Genomic DNA, 23,926 nt, shown 5'->3' with positions numbered 1-23,926 from the left:
TCATGTATCTTCCTGTCTTTTTTGGATTCCTATGTACATATAGAAACTGACGCTGTGAGAGAGGATATGAAGGTAGTTGGTGTGACAGAGGAGGATACAGAGAATAGGATTAAATGGAGAAGGTTGATTCACTATGGTGACCCCTGAAGGGAAAAGTCAAAAGGAGAAGAAGAAGAAGAAGAATGTACATATAGAAAATGATGCAGTGCAGGATTTTTGTCAGTTTTCTCCATTTAGTACATCATTGGTCTAGTCTTTGATGTAAACGATGGACCCTTCATTGACGTTCTCGTTGATTTTGGATAACATCCCACTGGTTTGGCCTTGCTAGAGGTCATTTGGGCTGCTCCATAGCAGTGGACTTGCACAATGGTCGTAATTCTAGCTAGCTTTCCCAAGGCAACTTGATCAAAACAGTCCTTTGAGAGTTTTCTGTTGAGCTGAATCAGGGTAATCTCACCTACTATGCTTTGTGTTTCAGATGACATGCTGATATTTATGTTTGATCCACTAAGGTATTCAGTGATTTAAATTGATTAAATACGATATTATTAATTATATATATACTAATGGTATTATGAAAAAAATGAGTCTTTACATACTTGTACATTCTTACTTTTACATACACTTGTTGAAGTAAAACCATTGTGATACAGTGCGATAATCATGTCACAGGGTTGCTAGTTGACTAGCTTGTATTTTAATATGTTCTTTTTCTGTTATGCAGCAATCTGTAGATATCTGCAATATTTTCATTTCTTTTGTGATCCATGCATGCACTTAAAAGCATATATCAATACATGAAAACAAAACATGGATTACACACTAATGACGATGGATACAGGTTTCCACCCCTGACTCATGAATCTTAAAACATGCATGCACGCACATACATCAGTTGGAAATATTTCCATGGTGATAAATATAAACACAAGGGAAGTCACCTGATATCTCTTTTGTGGTCAGGATGTTACTATGGCAAATCTATACTTTCGGAGCACCATGTGTGTACCAGCCTTTTGTGTGTGTGTGTGTGTGTGTGTGTGTCTCTGAGACTTCACTGATGGAGTTGTTATCACAATGGCTTCATCAATGCGTGTTGGAAGGAGCACTTCCAGGCACTCCTGAATCATGACAGCTCTGCCAAAACAGACATTGCCAGCTGCATCTCACAAAATCCCATCAGAGAAGACATGGGGGAACCTCCTACCCCGACAGAGGTCCAAAATGCATATTCCACCTGGAATTTTGGAGCCTTCAGAAGCTGTGGTGTCCTCAGATCAAACTGAAAGTGCTCAGTACTTGGCCAGCCTGCACTAGTAGCCAGTATTTGTTTTGCAAGCGACGCAGAGCACATGTCTTTGAGATTGACTCAGCATGGCACCGCAGTATGCTGCATTTTTTTTTCTTTCAGTGCTGTGACTTGACCCGGGTGTTGACAAACTGCTGAGTGACTGGTTTCTTTTGAACAGTCACTCCTCACATAATTAGCAACAAACTGTGGTTCAAAATAATACCGAATGTCCTTTAATTAAGCAAGAAGATATCTGAATCCCTTTGCAATGTCATATTGATGTATAAATATTCTCAACAGGATGTATGCTCTTAAATTACAGTGAAAAACCTTTCTTTATTGACCTCAAAAAATGTTTTGAGCCCTTTGAGATATATTGACTCTGTATCACTTCCTGGGTTTGCACTGACCAAATCCTAGAACCGTCTTTCTGATGAACATTCAATACATGGATTGAGGGCAGGGCCGCGTCATACATTGATGACGCTGCCCTGCATACACTGGTTCATGATTTTCTGTTAATGTTTAATTTTTTTTCCGACAAAGCTCTGAGTGCATGTCCCATCTGTTGGGTTAGTGCTGGTGGCGTGGAGCCCATTCTTCACACCCATATGGAGAATGGGCCAGATTATGCTTTCTTCAGCCCTTAGACCAGATATCAGTGTAATATGCAGGTTTTTGTCTTAACCGAATGGAAGGCTGTGCAGGCATTTTCTTCCGCTGCTCTCTCTCTTTCGCTCTCTCTCTGTCATCTTCATCTTCTGCCGTCGGAGCCTCAGTGAGAATACTGACTATAATTGGCACTTAATTGCTGCCGTGGCAACAGTGCTATTTAAGCCTACGCGCTGTGCAACAAAAGCTTATAGTGCATATGCACACACACACACACACTGACTCACAAAAATGACATACACATAAGGAGGAAGGATTTGGGGCTCTCCTTTTACCCCTAATTTTTTTCATGTATTAGGGAGATCTATTTGCTGAAAAGCTCGTTTGTAGGATGAGCCCTCGAACATGTAAAGAATTTCTACCAGTCACCTCTGAACTCCCCGTTGTCATAGAGAATCTAATAAGAAGTTTTTCCACATGTGGGTCATAGCCATTCAGCAAACCATGAACCCCTTTCAGCGGATAATGGCTGCATCTAATTCTGATTAGGAAAAGACAAGTGAGATGCAAGTGAAAACATAGCCCATTTTGCATAAAGAAATGAAAATCGGAGACAGGACCACAAATGACAGCACCCAAGAGCTTCAGCAAATTTCTTTATTTCTGTTTGTTTTTGGCCATGTAAGAAATGCATTTTTGGGAGTCAAAAATTCCTAATAATAACTAATAATTTTATACTTTATTAATCTCTGGTGGGGAAATTCCTTCTCTGCATTTAACCCATCATGGATGAGCCATGAGCAGTTGGCTGCTGTACATCAGCACCAGGGGAACAGTTAGGGGTTCAGTGTCTTGCTCGACAACACTTTGAGACACAAGAAGGAGCTGGGAATCGAACCAGGAATGTTCAATCCCTTCATTCCATGAAATTTTTTAACTTACAATCAATTACTCACATTTCCTCCTGTGTTTTTTCAGTATAAAGATAAATGTCGAAAATTCTGACAAGGTAATTGCAAAAATCATATTGCAGCATCATACCATCAGCTATTTTTTTGTTTTGCATGTATAGCAGATATCATGACACCAATAAGGGCTTCATAATGAAGTAATATTGCAATATTTTGAAAACAGACTGCTAAAACTATGATTGGAAATACATGGACAATATACCAAAATCATTTTCTTTTCAGCTTTGTACAGTAAATGTTTAGGTTCTGTGTGGTCTGGCCCTCCTTGGTTGCTAAAGGAAATGTGGCTTGGCCACTGTTGAGATTCCTCCTCGAATTCCCACTGTACCCCAAATGTTCAAGTCATTAATTTAATCTTTTAATTATTTTCTTTAAACTCTTTTTCATTTCTACTCCACTCCTCTCTTGTCTGTTTAGGGTTTTCCCTGAATCATTTTTCCTCTTTCAGAGCCCACGTACAGTGCCCTTCTCCCACCTCTACACCCCCCAAAACTGATAAAGAATAATGTTCCTGATATCCAGATAGTGATACATGATTAATGCAGATTGCACATGAAGACAATCGTGTTTGTGACATGACCCCAGAGGTGTGTAATTATCCTTGTCCACAAAATGTCATTATCATGCTTTCTTTTGTGAGTGTGTGCGTATGTGTGCGTGTGTCTTTCCCTCTCAGAGACAATTGCTGCTTAGCTGATTTCATAAACTGCTAATTATTGACTGGAAGGAAGAGACTTACACAGCTGACACCATCCTCTCACCATTCTCGTGTGTGTGTGTGTGTGTGTGTGTGTGTGTGTGTGTGTGTGTGTGTGTGTGTGTGTGTGTGTGTGTGTGTGTGTGTGTGTTTGCCAGCGCATGGTAGAATGACTCAGAATGAATCCAGAAACATGAGACAGTTCTTTGTCAGCCTTTTTACAATTGATCGCTCATTCTCACCCTGTAGCCTCTTTGAAAAGCGTGCTGATTCTTCTCAGCTACAATCAGACTTCAAATCACTGTCTTTCTACTTTGGGCGTTTGGTGAAATCGCGCCCGCGGATATGTTACTACATCATTTTGAATATAAAAGCCAAACCAAATACTAATCAGTTGTGAGAGCAGGACACAAAAAAACGATAACTATTTGAGGCAGTGACTAAAGTGGAAAAAATGAAGAGCTTGAGATTAAATTAGATCAACCAGAGATGGTAAGGATAGATCACAAATAGATTTTCAGATATTAACACACAAAAAAAACACGTTTGTATCCACAATGTTTTTTTGCCTAGCCTTTTATCCAGAGCTCACTTTTACTAAACTCCTTTCATAGTAAGTAGAGAGGAACTACTGGTGCCAAAGAGATGCAGGGATTAAACGTTGTCAAGAGATCATGGAGTGAAGTATTGTCAAGGGGTGAATTGTTACACTGTAAAAGTTGATGGTGTTCACAGTAAATTTAACCATTATGGTTGTTTTAATATAACCATTCTAGAAAACAGTCAATATGGAAGGAAATGGGAGAGCCTCCCATCACTGCAATGCAAGTCAGGCTGTATCGGTGACAGATATGAGAGTCAATAACACTTAGGATTTTCTTTATGATACAAAAAAATCATGAAACATATAAACAGGTATTCAGGGGTTTAACAAGCCACTCAGCCCTGAATGTGGAAATCACATCCTCTTGTGATGTACATTTGTGACTGAAGGCAGTGTAACAACTTGATTCTTGAAAAACAATGGAAAAAGACATGCACTTAAGTATGAATGGGTTGTACGTTTTTTTCTAACGAATCAGGGATATCGACCTTGCTCTGTTTATGAAGCATGTTTCATTACTCTTTAGGAATTGATCTGTGGAAATCAGTATGAACTTTCATGCCATTATACAAATCACAGCTCATTTACACGCCCTTTGTGGGGATTCGGTTTTTTTTTTTATCAGATGATCAAACTGCCTGAGACTGGACTTAATTCCAGTTATTGTACAGGGAACTCATTGAAAATAAAGTCTTAAATACAAAGAAGTGCTTTGAGAGCAATTGTCTTAGAGCCTTTTAGGAGTTTTTAGGATTTCTTAACTTCTTAATTGTTTTATAGATGGAATGGCTATTATGTAGCCCCAATCTTATTTCACTCACACCCCAACATGCCTTTGCTTTTCTTGTGAATCTTAGATACAAACCTAAGAACTGACAAATGTATTTAAATATTCAGGTCTAGCCATCTTCTGTTGTATCTGGACTTGTCTTGCTGTAGGTGAACCTGATGGGAAAAAAAAATGCTCTGCCTGTCTGTCACAATTCATACATTTTCCTCTTCAGAAGCTGGATTGGATACCTGATCCTTTTTAACACTCACCCAATCAGATCTGCAGCCTGAACTCTCTCCTCTGCTTGTCTCAGGTTGAATTCTGGAGATTTTGATGACTGAATAACTTTTGAGATGAAGAGCTCAAGATTGACATTGAGAAACAGTGATGGCTACTGTCAGACTCCATGTTAGATTTATCACAGTCACTTTGTCATTCTGCTTTAGTCCCTCAATCTCAGTCACATGCTCTGTGTGTGAGCGTGAGTGTGTGTGTGTGTGTGTGTGTGTGTGTGTGTGTGTGTGTGTGTGTGTGTGTGTGTGTGTGTATGTGTGTGTGTGTGTGTATGTGTTTTTCTTTGCCTGAGACAGACTTTTTTTCCTCACTGGTTATACGCTTGATGGAGAAACACACATGCACAAACAGTTGCTGCCAATACATTTCCTGCTCAGAGCACTGATAGAGGCAGTGGAGCTCGACTGACACAATTACACAGGTTCGTACAGGAGGAAATGGAATCATTGTTGCCGCGGGCAACAGCAGCGGGGACTGCCAACCCATCAACTCCAAGCACATACACATAGGCCAGGAGTATGAGATCAGCTTCCAGATGTTATACAAGCTCCAATCAACTTAACCCAGGTCCTTTAGTGTGTGTGTGTGTGCACGCGCATGTGTGCAGGACACTCTTTAATTCATGGTTAAAAAATGTCAAGTGGATTTTGCTGTGCTCCTGTTTTTGAACCTGTTTATTACCGTCTTTCTGTCTCCATACAGCCATATAGCTTCTCTCTCTCTTTCACACATGGACACACACACAAACACACACACACTCACACACATACGCCGTGTCTCAACTTATCCCTTCTTAGGTGACCTTTTTTTTAATTTTAGTGCAGTTCAACTTGACATGGTGTTCTGAAATTGGGTATGTGCTATACTTGTGTAAAGATGCATGTAAGTACAAATAATATACACTCATGTTCATGCTGTTTTTGGTCACATCCCTGTGAATGAACAACATTCTCACAAAGAGCAAAGAATACACCTGAAAAGATCAGATCTTTAGATTATGTTCTGCCTCATTTAAACATCGAGTTTGAACTTAATCGGACAAAAAGTCACAAGGGACTCATACACATGAAGAAAACGTCATAAGCTCTAGAGGAGCACAGTAAGTGATCGCTCTAAACCTCAAGAACAGGAGAACTCCTGCGCAAGAAGCTCCCCTGTGCTTCTGATTCCAGGATAAGCACTTGTTTCTTTCCATTTCTGTGTGTTTTGATGCTGCTGCAAATTCATCCATCATTCATTCATTCATTCATTTCAGGATTTTTACATTTATATTTTATGTATTTTTTTAATTGATATTTTTGCCTCTATCTTATTGATGGCTCACCAGTAGGAACAGAGAAAAGGCAACGTCCATTTGACCAGGAAAACATTCCCCTGAATTGCACTTTCAGCTTGGGGATGACCTCATAGCATTTCTGAAAGTAAACAGGCACCATTTTGTCTTGATTTATTTGGTCAGTAGCCACAGTACCTGTCAACACATGACTCAAAATGCTAATGATAGTATTAATCTGACTGAGAGACTTGCCTAGCTTGACCTTTTTTAGTATCTATTTTGTCTCTGAAACATTCTTTCCCTTTATTGGTCTCCAAAATTATTTTTGTTGCTTATGTTTATTAGCTGAAATAAGCAGGACATCTCTGTACCCAGTGGAGGAATGAAAAGTGTACCGCTCTGCTTGTCAAAATGAAGTGTACAAACCAAATTATGTCTAAGCTGATTATTAATTAATCTCGAATAATGCTTCATTTAATTACGTCAGACTATTAATATACACAATACACTGCAAAACTGGATTGCTTTTCCTTGTGCAAAGTAATGTCAATCAGAACATATGATTCATACTTGATTTAGCTGCGTGGCAAGTATCAGTGGCAGTATCCTCTCTTCATTTATTTAGATTAAGGAAACCTTTGGCACTAAGATAACTGCAGGTAAAACAATAATTACACTGGCGCGAGGTGCCAGCCAAGGTTATCTCTTTTGAATGGTGATTATACCCTAATTGTATCCACACAGAAGTCAAATTACTTTAGAATAATTTCCAGAATAAGGATTTTTGTGGGGTGATGGCAGAGTTACTGGAATAATTTGATCATCACATCATGAAAGTAAAGACCTTTTTAAATTTAACTCCCACAGTGTGCTGCTGTTAAAATAGTGGGATTAGTGGGATTAGGGAGGAGTGGGGAATCTAGTTCAGATTAAGTGCTGGTGTGCATATGTAGTGACGGGTAAAAGACATCCTGACATACAAACACTGAGTCTTGCGTGTGCGTGCGCTTGTGCCCGTCTATGTAAAGGAACAATGCACCTCTCGCTCTTGCTTGTGTGAATTTGGCATCACAAAAACCCAGTACAGCCATTATCAGTGCAAGCAGCTGCTGTGTGTGTGTTTGTCAACTCAAGTGACGTGATTGGATGCTGGTCATTCATTACTAGGGGCAACTGTCAATGCGATCACTTGTCTGGGTAAAAGATATATCGTCCGTGAGGTGCGAGTCAATGAGGGAAGGGAAGACAATGAATGAGTGAGCAAGGAAGAGGTGGTGAAGGTGAGAGGAGGAGATGATTCTAGCTGAGAGGCGTGAGAAAAACACCAGGAGGAAGCACCAAGGGAAATCTGATGAGATAATGTTTTCTCTGCTGCTGCTGTGAGGGCACACTGATGTTTTGAGTTTAGGCGGTCTTGTAGCATTTCGAATAAGCGTCATGTGAAACTGCTCCCCAGCTGAAAGGAAGCTCACACACGCGTCCTTACTCACAACCCTCTATTTGCACCCGATTGCTGTGAATAATACCTGCGACTCACACGTTAACACCCAATAAAACAACTGGGCTTGAGAATATCTCTGAAAAGACATGATGGAAGGAGTAATAAGGGTTTACATGTTGGTTAACATGAATGGAGGGTAGCATGGAAGTTTTCCTTTATTAAACCTGTTGTGGGCTTCATTTTCAAAGAAAGAAGTTATGAAATAAAAATGAATTTGGATCTGCGTTCTTGAAATGTGACAGAAATTAATATAAAGAAGCATGTAATCAAAAGAACAGCGAATGCAATGTTTTCCTAAGTGGTACATTGGAATTAGTTGTGGTTCCTTTTTTAACAGGAAGTTGCTAAATCCTTGTTAGCAAATATAATATAAGATTTTACATTTGACTTAAAAAAATATGAATCTATATGCAATTCATTTAAATGGCAATTTAATCTCCACACAGGGTAAAAGGTGTCACTAACCTGAGTCTAGAGTGGCATTTCTCCAAAAGAAAAATTATTTCAAGTTAAACAAACAAACAATCGTACTTCATAGATAACATTCTTCCTCCAAGGCCAGTATGAGATCATTACCATAGTGTTTGATGGGCTTTCTTTGGCTCACATTTCTCTACCAAGTTAGATAAAAAACAGGCTTGGTAGTTTTTGGATAATCCTACTGGCTGAAAAGGTGTTGCTGTGAGTGTAAGCATTGCTGATTTGTTTACATCTGCGCTCTTAGAGAAGAGTCTGACCTTTCTCCTAACTACCCTTCACTTTGGTTTCAGCTTCTCTGGCAAACATGCGGTCATCAGATGCATAATTTCTTTGTTTTCATGTGCAAATGAAAATCACAAACGTCATGCACAGTGATGGTGGTAAACCCCCTAAATACCAGTCTGACCTGGACCATCCTCAGCGTGGAAAGCTTCCAACTTTTCACTGATAAACCAGTGTTGGATGTACAAAAATAGCTTTACTGTGTTTCTATTACTTAAAACCCAAGACCATCCCCTGATTATTCTACCTTTCAGAAAGCATTGTTAAAATATTTGCCTCATTTTCAAAAGCATTTGGCTATTTATGCAAGTTTTTACACTGTCTGAACTTCTCAACTTCTCTGTGGTTAATCAAATTGTGCAACATCTTTAAATCCATTCAGAAAACGTCAAGTGATGGAGAAAACCACAAAACAGAATTACTAAAAAAAAAAAAGACAGTGAGGGACAGCAGGAGATGGTGGATGAGAGAAAATGGAGAAAGACAAACAAAAGGGAGAGAGAAAAAAGATACTAGTGGTTGTTTACTTTAATGGCACATCAGAGCTGAGCTGAGGGCAGCTCAGACAGATTAAGTCACAATAAGCTCATCTTCATTCATCATCCCGCTGGTTTTCCCGACACGTACACACGCACACATAGGTAAACTAACTTTCAGTCGTTGTCTGAATTATTTTTCCTCATATTTGTGTCAGAATGGTGATGTCCGACTTTGCTCTTGTGCTGCTCTTGTGAAGAGTTTGAGAGCAGCTGTCCCATGCAGTTTTCAGTTGTGATGACTTACCTTTTTGTCAAATTAAATGTTTAAAGCTATTGCTCCAACTGAGTTATATAAAACAAGAAAATTATGTTTCAACATTTTTGTCTTTACAGATATGTCAGCAAGGAATTTATCAAACAAAATAAACAACCTCTCCTATTCAGCTTGAACACGTGTATACAAATATTAGAACAATAATTTTAACAAATGTAACTCTAAAATTTTAAGGGGTATAGATGCAAGGAGTTCTTTATTTTGAGAATAAATCTAATAATAAATGGTCTCAAAAAGACAAAATATTTTTCAAAGTAGACATTCATGGTATCCAGTTGTCAAACATCCATGACTTGTGACTTGTTTGTGTGTTTGCAGGGGGGCCTTCTCCGAGGTGGTTCTGGCCCAGGAGAAGCTGACGGGGCGGATGTTTGCTGTGAAGTGCATCCCGAAAAAGGCTCTGAAGGGGAAGGAAAGCAGCATTGAGAACGAGATTGCCGTGCTGAGGAAGTGAGTGCCGCATTGCACACACATTTCAACCTCATAGGCCTCCTAATTCCTGGTTACCGGGGCAACTACGTATCTTCTCTTTGTCTGTGCATCACTAAACCCCCGCCCCCGGGTCACGATCCACAGCCCACCTACCACACAGAAGTCCAAAGGCACTGACATCATAACTAAACTTGTCTGTTTGTGTGGAAGAGAACAGCTGACTAAGATGAAAAATGAGAAGCATGTCTTTCGATCTGCTCAGGGACTTTGTTTGAGATGGATCTAAATGAGAGAGTGATAAGGTTTAATATTTGTCCAACAATGGTTTTCTTCTTCCAAGATGTATAAGAATGTAGTCACCTTTATAAAAATGACAAGGCACACAGTTTAATATACTCTTGATGTATGAAATGAAAAAATATGAAAAAACCTAATGTTTAAGTTATTATGCACAGTTGGGAAACTACTGCCCCTGATGTTTTTTTTTAACCTTATTAATACAAAATGTAGTCCGTTAAGTTTTACTTTTAAACCTTAAATCCCAGGTGTGTCTCTCATAGGAATTTTTTTAGAGGATTTTTGGAAACAAAAGAATTGACCACATCTTGAGGCTCTGATATTTTTTTCCCATGAAAATTAATTAAAAAATATTTTTTCCTCCTTTCAGGCATTAGGTTATACAGTGAATCTCATTTTTTGTCATTTTAAAAGAAGTTTTCAGATCTAATTTAACTAAACTTTCAGTATCACACTGTTTCTTTTTTTTCCACTGAAGAATAGTGAGCAAAATTTAAACTACTCAAAATTGTGATTCATTATTCAGCTTCTTAAGGCCCCCAATTTTTACAACAAGGTCTCCAGAAGGCTGCCTCTTCATGAAAAGCCAGACATTTTTAATTGTACAAAGTTTACCTCGATACTTATAAAAATATATAAATATATGCAGAATTGTAGTGCTGGCGTACCATTAACACTTAGCACGTAGCAGTATTTCATTCTAAGCAATGTGCACTTGTTTCATAGGGAGATATTCATGATTGAGAAAAACTAGCAGGACTATAAGGGAGAATTTTTCTGAATGCACGCTGCTCTGCCTTGCCATTAAACAAGAGCCGTTTGCTGCCAGTTATTCGTTACTCCCCTCAGGCTTCTATACAAACACACATATAATCCCTTATCACCTGTATGTTTGTGTGAGTAAAAATTTGTGTGCTTGTGTGTCACAGCTTTCCTGCTATCGCAGGGATCATACACTCATAATTCGATACTCACCTGCACACCTGCTTTGAATGCTGTGAGTCAGTGTGCGTGCGCCCGCATGCGCATGTGTCTGTGTGTGTGTGTTGGGGATGTGGGGTGTATAGGCCCGGGGGAATTACTTCTGTTTGCAATGCAAAAAGATTGATTGACCCTCACAGCCAACCAAATCACACACAAAATTAACGGGCTCCTTCAAAGCATTAGGTTAACAAATGTACACCTACACACCCACACATGCACACGCTGGCTTATAGACAGAAATATAAAAACTGTGCTCAGCACAGCACTCTACCCATGGTGTAATCTGGAGACAAGTGAGAGTGTTGAGGGAAAGATAAGACAGGTTTAGTGAAAAGGTGAAAGTCTGTAGAAGATATGTGGTGGCAGAACTTACATGTCAATAAGCAGAAAACTGCTGCCATGGCAGTGAGGACCAAACCAATGGAGTGAGGTTACACTGCCCCCTAGATTAAGTAATATATTTATGAATAGTTTAATTCTAAATTATGAAGCCATTCTGGGTAGAGGACAGTTAGAGTTGCATTCTGGATTATCACTAATGACAGTAAGTGCAGCTAAAAGGCAATAGAAAGCATTTCTGCACTTGAAAGGCAATCATACGCATTAAAAGTAGAACACTATCATGGAGCATGTTTGAAATATTAAGCGTCTAATTCCTGAGTCGTCTTATCTTTGCAGGATCAAGCATGAGAATATCGTGGCGCTGGAAGACATCTATGAGAGTCCAGAGCACCTCTACCTGATCATGCAACTGTGAGTTATTTTCATTGCTTGCGGTTTGAAGATGTGAATCTCCTGTATATCAAACTCTCCCCACTCAAGCATCCCACAGTCTTATCCCATGGACATTAAGCGAAACGCTGGTATAGTTATTGGTTAAAAAAAGCATGATTTTCTGACAAAAGCTGAATATTTTAAGACAAATGAAAAGATATTCTAATGAAAATTTACATTTTGGCTCAACAGAACCACCAGATGTCTTCAATTCTAATGTCTACACATTAAAGAATGTTGGTTTACACTGATATATACGACATGTATGCAACATTCGCTTCCCAAGACTTAAACCCATTTTTACCAACCTTAAATTGAAATGCATGTTATCATTCTGTAACTGAGCTTTAATTTGGACACAAAATTAACAATATGAAAAAAAATAAACATCAATATTAATAACCAGGAGTGATAACTTAATTTCTCCTTGAAATTAATTAGTTGTTCATTTGTACAGCTTGTCATTGAAGCCCTTAATTGTGCAAAAATATTGTCTTATATTTCTTATCTTTCTTACTTTCTTAAGCTTTCAGTTACCACACAAAAATAAACACAGACACACACGCTTGCTTGTCAATTGAATGACAGCTCCAGAGAGATGACAACAAGAGGAGAAAACAAAAAAAAAATAAAAGCCGACCCGTCCTCCCACACTGAAACACCACACATCCACAAGGCTTGTGTTATATCAGAAACATCTCTGCTTTTGATGGTCGGATATGGAGGGAAGTGGTATTGCCACCAGCTCATCCATAGGTGCCCTGATAACCTCCTCTGCAAAGGTTCTACTGCTTATATAAAAGGAGATGCTGGTCTGGGAGTTTGGCACCCATTCTGGAAACATTTCAGTCAAGTTCAAGGGGAATGCGATTGATGGATTACACAACGCGGCCTTGCAGCTTAGGGTCAATTGATCAGTACTGTTTGGGTCCTTCGATTTTGATGCCAACTCAAACGCTGGTTTATTTTCATGAGCCAGATTGGTGGAAGGACTCTTGTAAATATGGTATTGCTTCTTTCATGAGATAATATATATGATTTTTTGGTAATTACACTTTTTCTCATGAGAAGTCGTGGGAATTCATTTTCTGCAAACACAGATACATAAGTCTGCAGATACATCAGTTGCATGGTGATAATTTCCTACCCATTAAAGCAGGTTTGCTTCAGATTTCATGTTAGATACACAGATAGAAGCTAGGACGAACAGTCATTTACAGCAAAAGTTTTTCATAAAAAAATTGGCTCCATTTGGAGTAGTTTCTAACTATGAATTTGCATATAGTTTAGGTAAGTGGAAAGGGGAGCTGAGGTCCCAGCAGACACAATATTTCTAGACATAGATATGAAGCAACATTACTATTTATGCGTTTATCATATATTTACTTAAAATAACTTTCTCAGTTTGCAAGCAGTAATGTACAAGATCTTATTTGACTGAATATGATGAGATTGATCTCTTCTAATGCCCCAATGTAGCTCCTTTTTATTTCAATTTGAAGAACGTGGTAGTTGCCAACAGGAGGCGTTTTTGTGATTGCAACTGTCTCATTGTCTCAGTGTCTCAGAGAATATGCATGACACCAATGAAAGATCTTCCCCACCTACATTTCTGGCAATATTTCTGACACAAAAAGCGTTTAGAGAAAGCAGGCTTTTTCCACAATAGTTCCATCGGATAAAACGTCCCTCTATCAGTGCCAGTTGGCTGCTCAAACTTGTGCCCAAGCAAGTTGGGAAAAACATCTTTTCTATGTTGAATTACCTTTCATGTCACTGCTATCTTTTTTTTTTGTTTGTTTCATTCTTGATATTCCTGAGGTTGTAACAGCATCCTCTTACCTCGTCAAGAGCCACCGCATTTGCTTTGCTTCTTGCTTACATTAAAATTGATAAATAATATGGAATGACTTCATATATTTGACTATTTCATGTCAGAGTTAATTAAATCCAGTTGTTTGAAATCAAGTCACAGTCCCAGTGGATAAAGCCTGAATCAGTTTGAGGTATAGATAAATCAGAGGAGGACAGTCCAAGTTTTTCCAAACACTCTTATGTATAAAATCGATGTCCGCAAAAGTCCTGTTAATTAAAACCCTCTTACAATTAAAAGCCACATTTTCCTTCCTCTACAGTGAAAAAGGTTTATAATTCTAATTAGTAATCTTGAATACAGACTGAAAGTCATTGTTAAATGTCATGGTATGAGCAATTAGTAAATATTCTTATTATAGAAAATATTTGATGATATATTGTTTTATATTTCTTTTACATCATGAAAGGATGAGGATTTAAAGATGATATATATGTATATATATTTATACATGTATCATAACATCTCGGGAAGGCTAAATATTTGCTAATAGATAATCACTATGCTGAGGGACCTCGTGCTATTAGTGTAGTAGTATTGGACAGGGTCAGTGGATAGGGGTTTGTGACAGATTGGGCCAGTTTGTCTAATCCAAGCTAACAACTGACACAATGATAACGGATTACTCAAGAGGTCAAAGTCGCAGTCACAAGTTGCGTAGAGATTAATAGTGCTGGTGTAGATCTTGTCAGTTGGGTAACACGTTCAGCCTCTCACGCAGCTGAAGTTCCTCCATCACATTCTTAATCCAAGTTCTCAATCCTTGTTGGCAGACTACAGGAAAAGCTCCTTCTATGATTAGGCTGTTTACCTGCGATGTTAACCTTTTAAATGAGTTTCCTGTAGTCATAAATAAGCTAGTTAACAGCCTTTGGACCTCCTAGTTGTCCACCATAGCTTGTTTGTCTCAGCTAACACGGTAGAGAGGAAGGAGGGCATTGCATTGGCTGTTCATTCAAATCCCATTCCAAGCCATTGACGTGTGTAGTACTGCAATATTTAAATAGTACAGGTCATATCTTGTGTGTGTATTGTGAAAATTCAGAAAGGATTTTACTTTTAAGTAATAGCTCAAGTTAAGAAGAAAAAAATGCATTTCAAATGTTGAAGTGTCCTCGTCATTCCATCCCATTCTGCCTGTTCCTGTTTGTCCCATCCCTGGCATGATTAAGTCCAGCAGGAGAGGCCGTGGATCGTCAAGCGTTTGAATTATGACGTTTTTCTAAACGAAACATTATATGCAGATGGGACAAGTTCTGCGAATGCGCTAGCTTGCCTGTGGTTAACTGAAAACTATGATTCCAAACTGTTTTTTTTTTCTTCTTCTTTTTTTCTGTCTTTTTCTATAAATAAATAAATAGATAAATAAAATAAAAATAAAATAAATAAATTGCAAGGGGAATATAATATGTATTTAACTTGCTGGTTCACAAGGAATCTCAGACATCAAACTGTATATTTTTTGGTTTTTGGATTTTTCCATAAGTTTTAAGGATTTTTTATGTAATTCAAAACCGTTTATAAAGAACGTAAAATTGGGGGAGCACTTTTGCATTCTGTTTTTGTGTATGAAGAACTTGGCCAGGCCTAAAATAACCTTGACACGGAGTTCCTCTCTTTTGTTGCTTAAAAGTAAACCAAATGTTGTATCATCTCTTGAGAAAGAAACTGGTGACAATGGAAATTTGTCTTTAATCAATTTTTGAGTTTTAGCCCAAAAGTCCTGTACTTTTTCGCATGAGAAATTTTTATGGTCTGTGGTTTCAATGTTATCTTCACAAAATGTACAAATATTATCTTCAATATTAAAGCATACCCTCAATAATTCCTTAGATGGGTAGATGTCATTCATAATTTTGAAGTGGGTCTCTTTTGCCTTGGAGGGTATGGCTGGAGTCAGATACATAGTTCGCAGCGTGGCAATCAATTCCTTATCAAATTCATTTAAAATATTATTTTTGTTTTGACGTCCAGGGAATAAGTTTTCTGTAAAATATTTCCTAATAAAAGAGTTGCTGCATTTTCTGTCAAGAGTTGAGATTCCCTGGAGTGATAGTGGGGGTAATTGTGGTTGCATGGTTTGGTGCGTCATTATATTTTTGGTCAGGAATACAAATTGGCGAGGTAGTGCGCTACGTAACTTTAAGAACTCTAATATGGGAGGGTTAAAGCTGTGTTTGGTGCAGAATTGTTCATAGTCTAAAAGACTGCCATTGTCATCCATCAAGTCAATTATTGACCATATACCTTTCTCAAACCATTCCTTGTAAAATAGAGATTTGTTGCGATGCAGCACATATCTATTGTTCCATATTATTGTACCATGTGGTGAGAAATTGTGTACTTATATCATTTTCCAGTACAATAATATTGGTTTATGGAACTCTGAAAATTTGACAGGTTGATATCAAATCTTGCTTCTGAAATCTTGTTGATATCAAAGTCAGAGATAAGCAGAAGACGTAGCCAGCCGACTTTATTGAATAAGTAGTTAGGAATACAATACCAAAAAGATTGATGATGCTTGATCCAGGATTTCAACCAGTTCACCTTCAATGTCCCGTCGAGACAGTCCAAATCAATCACTTTCAGCTCTCCTTCACTTGTTTCTTTCCCCATATGTGATTTTTTTTTTAGATAATGTGGTCTGTTCCTCCAGATAAAGTTGAAATTTATTTGGTTAATAGTTTTTATGAGTTGATTTGGAATAGCAGTGGAATACATTGGGTATATACATCTAGATAAACATTCCATTTTGGTCAAATATATCCGGCCTAATATTGACAAATCCCTTTGGAGCCATGTATTCAATTGAGATTTAGGTTTAGATTCTACATTCCTGGACTGATTTAACTCTCGGTCCTTAGATAGGAAAATACCCAAGTATTTTATTTCTGATTTAATAGGAACGTTGCAGATTTCTTTTAGTGGTGAGTCATGAAGCGCAAAAAGTTCACATTTCTTTAAGTTTAATGATAATACTGAAGCCTTGGAGAATTGTTTAATTTTTTCAATGCTTCTTGGGACTTGATGTTCATTTTTCAAAAATAAAGTAGTGTCATCTGCCAGCTGGCTAATAATAATTCCTGTACCCAACACATCTAACTTTTGGATATCTTTGCAATTTTTAATGTAAATGGCTAGCATTTAGGTAGCGAGTATAAATAAAGGTGAGATGGGGCAACCTTGGGTGATTCCCACATCAACATGGAAGCCTTGGAGTGGTGCCGCTCGGTAGGGTGACACAGCTATTATTATTCTCATAGAACCCACAGATCACATTCCTAAATTTTAAACCAAATCCAAAATGCTCGAGCGTCGCTAAGATAAATGGATGTTCGACCGAGTCAAAGGCTTTATGAAAGTCAAAAAAGAATATGAAGCCATTATCTTCTATGAGGTCTCTGTATTCAACGATGTCCATGACAAGCCTTATGTTATTATGGATTGACCTTCCTTTCAGAATTCCCGATTGTGTCTCTGCAATAATGTCTGAGATTCCCGATTGGAGACGGGAAACTAGGATGTAGGTAAACAATTTATAGTCCGAATTTCTGAGAGTGATTGGTCTTCTGTTTTTAATAAGACAAGGGTCTTTACTGGGTTTTGGGATGGAAATGATAACCCGATTCCAAACTCTTTCATTGACTCATACAAGGAACATTGTGAGAAACACTGGCTACCCTGCTTGCCTCACCAGTTCCTGTCCAGTGGTCTTTGCTGTGTTCGCTTAGCCTAGCGGCAGAGTAGATGTTGCAAAGTTTAGTACAGTAGAACCTCAGCTTATGAATTTGTAATTTTTAATTAAGTTCTCTGACCATGTTCATGAATAGTCAAACTCATAAAGTCTTCGAGAACTGAACAAATTTTTCTCATTGAAATCAATGTAAATCCCATTCTTTAGCCCCAAAAAACATACCGTACTCTTCTGAAACTTGTGTTTATTAGTGGCAAAAATACATAAAAGAATTAAAGATAACCTTAATTATTACGATGTTTCTGGTGTTCTTTCTCTTCATGGCAGCACTCATACTTTTCGTTTCCTTTACTAAATCAGCATGCAAAACTAAAGCCTTCTCACATGAGACCCTCACTAACGCTATCTCCAGCTGTCTTTCTTTAATCCAAACTAACTTTCAATCACTCTGCTTCTTCTAAGACTTGAGACCTTTGCTTCATTAACCGTAGTCACCCCTTTAGCCATGTCAGCAGTCGTTTAGAGGGCCGTGGCTCAGGGCGTGAGAGCAGTCCTGGTTCAATTCCTGCACTCCTCCCAGCCTGCTGAAGTGTTGTTGAGCAAGACACTTAACCCCGAACTGCTCACCTGGCGCTGCTCATTCGCTGCCTTGGGGATGCGGTTCATCCATGATGCAGTCGTCAAATTTTGCTGATGTTGTGCTGTATATATACTTGAATGTGACAATAAAAAGGTCTTTCTTTCGTTAGCGTAGTTGTCCTTCAGGATTGTACAGATGGTCGACTTAGCCATTTCATAGCGCTTGGCGAGATCTGTAACACATAAACCCCTTTCACTTTTAGCCATTATTTCCTTTTGTAAAGCCGCTGTAATTCTTAAGTTATTCTTAACACGGCTAGCACACTTTTTTGGAAGACATCATGAGGGCTAACTTACCAAAAAAAAAAAAAACATTATAACAGGAGAACACAACGATGAACAATTGAAACCATGAGGAAAGCCTGTGAGTCTGTTTGTGTTTTCGTGCACTGAGGGCTTGCTCCCATCTCGAAAATTTTATTGAAAATTCTGTTTGTACGCCCAAATTTTCGAGATGCTCCCATCTCGAAAATTTTATTGAAAATTCTGTTTGTACGCCCATTTGTTCATGATTAAGGGTGATTCCATTTTTTGGTTTTACAAGAAGGAGACTTTAGCTTTTCTCTTAAGATTATGAACTAGTAAATCTTTTTGAAATCTTTCAGCATAACATTTTTATATATGCAAATGAGACCAGGCAAGCTTTCTTCAATAGTTGGGAAGGCATTATCCTCAATTTGTGGAAAAAAATTATCACAGATATAATCAGACAATACTTCATTTCTGCTGTTATGCTCGCTATTGCTTTTCTTAACGATACATTTTGCTCTATCACTCTGTGCTTCCTGTTCCTCTTTTTTTTTTTTACACAATATTTTCATCACATAATCTGCCCTCATCTTCCTCTCTTCTCTACTCACACCTTATTTCCATCACCTCCGGGCTTCCTCCTGCTCATTTGTGTTTTTCCACTGACAGGGTTTTCTCCTATTCTTTCTGTGACACTCTCAGGTACCATCTGTTCATGCAATATGTTTCAGTTCCCATAGTAACAGGGTCAAAGGTTACATTGAAATCATAACAATTGCAATGGGAAGATTTGTCGCAATTTTTTCTGTCACAGCAGAACAATCTGCAATGAATAAGTGGACTGGATATTTGCAAATGCATTTTAAAAATGTAAGAAATGCAATTGGCACTACACTCCTATCTTCATATATTATGCAGTTCCATGCATTTTTAATTTTGCTGACAATAGTAATTTGTAAATTCAAAAAATTACTTTGCGTTTGAACTGTGGAATGATTTCATCATGGTTCGATATCAGCCTTTTTGCTAACTTAGTAGGGGCTGGAGTAGCGCCCCAAAAAAAACATCAGACTTTACTTTCTCTCTCAAAATCTATCACTCCTTTGCTTCGGTTGTCCAGCCAGCAACTCAGCTCCACCTTTTCAAGTCATTACAGGCAAGCAGCTATTTAATTGACTTTTTAGAGTAATTAATAGCTTAAAGTTCGGAGTGATTGAGGCCAAATGAAGAGGTAGATTTGGAGTGGGTGTTTCAAGACTTGAAAAGGAACATCATAAAATTCAAAATGCTCTTGCTGATGTTCAGTGAGAAGAATTATTTGATGGGACAAAAGGGACTCAAGATATTTGCAGGATATTTTAGAAATATTTTTACTTGGCTAGATTGAATGCACGGAGATTTAATGAGACACAAATGATTTATGGTGGAAGGAAGATGTTGAAATGTTGAAAAGTCAGAAGAAGCTTAATTCAAAATCCCTTTTCATCTCAGTGTTGGAGGCTTTGTCTCAGCTATGTCTGTTGCTCCCATTTCCTTCAACTTGTCACAAAAGCACAAATGTCAGCAGTGCCTTTTCAAACACGTTGCAGAAAGCAATTCTTATGTAATAGTGGCATTTTGATCATTTTCATACCAAGTAACGTTTATTTATTGAGACGTCAAGAATCTCATTTAGGAGCAAGGATTTTTTTAAAAATATATTTTATGTATAATTTATCAATGCAGGGTTATGGGGTTTCCTTCATACTCAGCTTGTCTTGTGTAAGCTTGGCCGCAGGGAAGCAATCAGTCTGTTCTGCTACAAAAATCAATGAAATCTACTGCAACACAGACTGATGTTTTCGAATTACATATTAATCAAACATAAAAAACACAATCCACAAAAAGGCACGTTGACTTTGACGTTGTGTGATCAGAATGACTAATTCTTAAAAAAAAATCTCTTAGTAAAGTGTTAAAAACCCTGCTTTTTTCTGTTTTCTTGGGATTCACAGAAAGCCTGGAAGCAGCAGGATGCTGTAACAGGCTGTCAGCCTCTTTGCAAGCGTCCATGGCTGTTAACACTTGTTTACACTTGTTTGTTCTTTGACAGTGAGGGTGTGAACACCACCAGCAGTTTACCACGAATTCACAGTTTATTTATCCATTTATTTATTTATATATACAAATGTATGAAGATTAGAATGTATGGAACCCAACTAGCATGAAATCAATATTAAGCCATGAATTGTTCTGCAATTTGGACTGCTAACAATGTAAATTCAATTTTCATGACATTTTCAGAATGTTGTGTTGTGGAAAATTTCCTTTTATTGTAAAATTGCTTTACAAGTGAGCTTTAAAGGGTACATGGATTCATTTCATAAACACGACGTGCCTTCGATTTATCCTTTTAAATACTTTAATGGAATTTCGTCATCAATTGTTTATGAAATCTTGACCCATGAAGTGTGTGGCACAAGAACAAAAACAATTCTTGAAGCTTTGAAAAACAATTGCAAAGCAGAAATTTACTGGTTTACCAGGAATTCCGTGGGTCGAAGTTTGGAAATTTAGGATTATTCACAAAAATGTTTCAATATAGTTGTGTTTTCCGTGTAAATGTGAAAGGTATAGTCAAAATGTAAGTCAAAAAATGTAATAGTTGTGGATTAGCTCTACTTAAGTTAACTGTGCTGTGCGTTGTGCTCATGGGCTTCTTTGTTACTTTCCACTCAACATTCGTTTGATTAAGGTTACTGGTCTGTGTTAAGAGAGTTTAAGACACTCCTGACTTGATATAGAATATCAGACAGACAATATCCTGATCATGACCCTAAATGTTTACTTTAAGCAATGTTTCGTTGAAATAATTTGACTTACAACAAAAAGATTTACCAATATGAGGCTCAGGAGTTTTAAGGTAAAATCTTAAATTGATTCACAGCCATGTCAGTTTTCAGTTTGTGTGATATTGTGATTTGTAATTCCTGATGCCAAAAGGAACAGGGGCCCAATGCTCAAAAGTAAGAAAATACTGAGGTTTTATTGTTCCATGCGTATGTTGACATCTATTATCATCAAGACATATAAATAAAATTAAATTATTGAGCTTTGAATTAGAAGCTGTCTGGCTGTGTTAATCAGGTTATAATTGCACACGTTAGGAGTTAAATGCAATTAGTGCTATTATAGTGTTTACATGGCGGTTTTCACAGTATTGAGGATGTTGGTGTAATCGTCTTACACAAAGAAGATCAGGATCAGTGAATGCAAACAACAGAAACTGAAGTTTTGCTCCCATGATGGCAACTAATTGCAGCAGCTTCTTAATATTTGTGTCATTTCAGTTCAGCTCTCGGAGACTGCAATGACTTGAAATCCATCACAGTGATGGGCTTAACGAAAGGTCTCGTCAACATTCATGATATACATAATTTGCCTTGAGGGTAATTGATTAGCTGCTTGAAGGAAAATGCATATAATGTGATAAACAATGATGCAGTTTTTATGAATTAGGATTGTTGATGCTGAACTCATCCAGCTGGACATCTTGTAGAACAATTTAAACGTAACTATATGTATATGTTTGCATATCGGCATAACCCTTTGGATTAGTTGAGGTTTCAGACATTTCAGGAAGATATTTTATGCTGGAATTGTATCCAAAGATAAGGTCTGAGCATGAAAATATGTGTCACCGCTGCCAGATTACTCCAGGGATCCCTTGTGTTAAATCGTGTTACACCTGTTAGTAGCGCATCTGGATGTCTGCTGCCTCCATAGACTCGGCTGGTAATTGAATTGCATTTCATAGATTAGAAAAACAGCAGACGGAACTACGTCACGATCATGGACAATTTATGTAGAGCATGAAAGGATAAGTCGTCATGCATGTTTACAAGATGACAATTTTTCCTGATCCAATCAGACACCATGAAACATATTTGAGAACATGTTGAAAAGAAAATACTTCTTTTTCAAGAAAGCAGTGCACAGCACACATGGATGCTCTTTAATGGATAATGGATAAGGCCATTAGAAGTGAAGTACAATCAATACAGATTCATGCTGTGTATTGTAATTAAAAAAACATGAAGACCACAACATTATATGGCTCTATCACTTTTGCAGACTTTGAGACTTGTCCTCCTATCTAATTCTAAAAACCTGAAATGTGATTGGCTGTTCCAAAGTCCTTGCCAAATTAGATGATTATATGTGTCTATTCTGTTCATGCTTTTCTAAGTGTATTTGTGTGGATGCATGTTCTGTTGTTTTTATCTGTTTGTTTATATGTTCCCATCCTTGAATGTGTGTGAACTTGTGTGGGTTCTCCTGTCTGATTGCCATGCTTTCCTTACGCAAACACTTACGCAACCATGCAGCCTGTTAGCTGATCTCCCTCTCACAGTGAGTGTGAGTTTGTGTTTATGTGTCTGCATGTGTGTATGTGTATGTATGTGTGTGTGCGTGTGTGTGTGTGTGTGTGTGTGTGTGTGTGTGCGTGCGTGCGTGTGTGTGTGTGTTTAGCCCTTTCTTGTCAGTCCCAGACATGACTGCCTTTGAAACCAACCGAGTCGCTGCCCTCTTTGAAGAGTGAAAGGATTAGCAATTAATTCTGATCTCTTTTTTTCAGAAACTTCATTAGAGTTTAAGTTCCACAAGCACTAATCTGATCTGTTGCCGTGACAACGCCCCGCAGACACACAGTGGAACGATGTGTGCACATGTTTGCCCTTGTGCATTCCTGCTTGGAGTTGTATGATCAAATTTGTCCCTTGCTCATGTGTAACTTTCACTACCAAAGTATTAAACACAGAAATATCAATAGTGACAATTGCTTATACTAATTTAACTCCTTCTAGCATAACTATTGTACTGCTACTCATGAGCAACCTAGAACACACACGTACTGCTTTGTTATTCCTGTAATGGTTCTATTTATTATAACTGTTACTATCTTAAGACATTTTCCAGGAGTTTGTAGCTATGAGGTATCCTCCAGCAGGGGGAGCTGCACGCCCGTGCAGCAGGTGCTGAGCGCCTCATGCGTGCACCCGTTATGTATACCTGAGCAAGTCATTTCATGTGATTTTGAGTCATAAAACATCAAAATCAGCCACCAAAAGAATCTGCCCGAGGTGCTAATTCATATGTTTTCTTAGTTCAGATGTTGTGGCTTTCCGTTAGACATCTGTTTCCTTCACTATGCTGGAAGGAACTGTTAGTAATTTGTTGTACATTTAAGACTCAAGAATCAAGATTTTTAATTGTCATTATGCAGGCACAGTGACATTTTGCAATGAGAGCTCCTGGCTCCATGTATGTATAGGATAAAAATAAATAGACAGACAGTTATATCGATAGTGCGGATGGCATAAAAGATGATAGGAATATGACTGA

The 23,926-nt window shown here is 38.0% G+C and overlaps 1 protein-coding gene across 1 annotated transcript in view; it reads left to right on the top strand.

Moving 5' to 3' along the window:
• camk1da (calcium/calmodulin-dependent protein kinase 1Da) overlaps positions 1-23,926 on the top strand; it is a 71,083-nt gene that overhangs the window by 22,898 nt on the left and 24,259 nt on the right. Inside the window, exons 2-3 of the mRNA XM_086146946.1 lie at positions 9,915-10,046; positions 11,988-12,062. Coding sequence (XP_086003072.1) covers positions 9,915-10,046; positions 11,988-12,062 — 207 coding nt within the window. The remainder of the gene's footprint in view (positions 1-9,914; positions 10,047-11,987; positions 12,063-23,926) is intronic.

Source organism: Fistularia commersonii, chromosome 5, assembly GCF_037954325.1.
Source record: "Fistularia commersonii isolate RoL2024-O1a breed Wild chromosome 5, RoL_Fcom_v1.0, whole genome shotgun sequence".
In the NCBI taxonomy this organism is placed as follows: domain Eukaryota; kingdom Metazoa; phylum Chordata; class Actinopteri; order Syngnathiformes; family Fistulariidae; genus Fistularia; species Fistularia commersonii.
The sequence above is the reverse complement of the archived record's forward strand: the minus strand, read 5'-3'. Positions and strand labels throughout refer to the sequence as shown.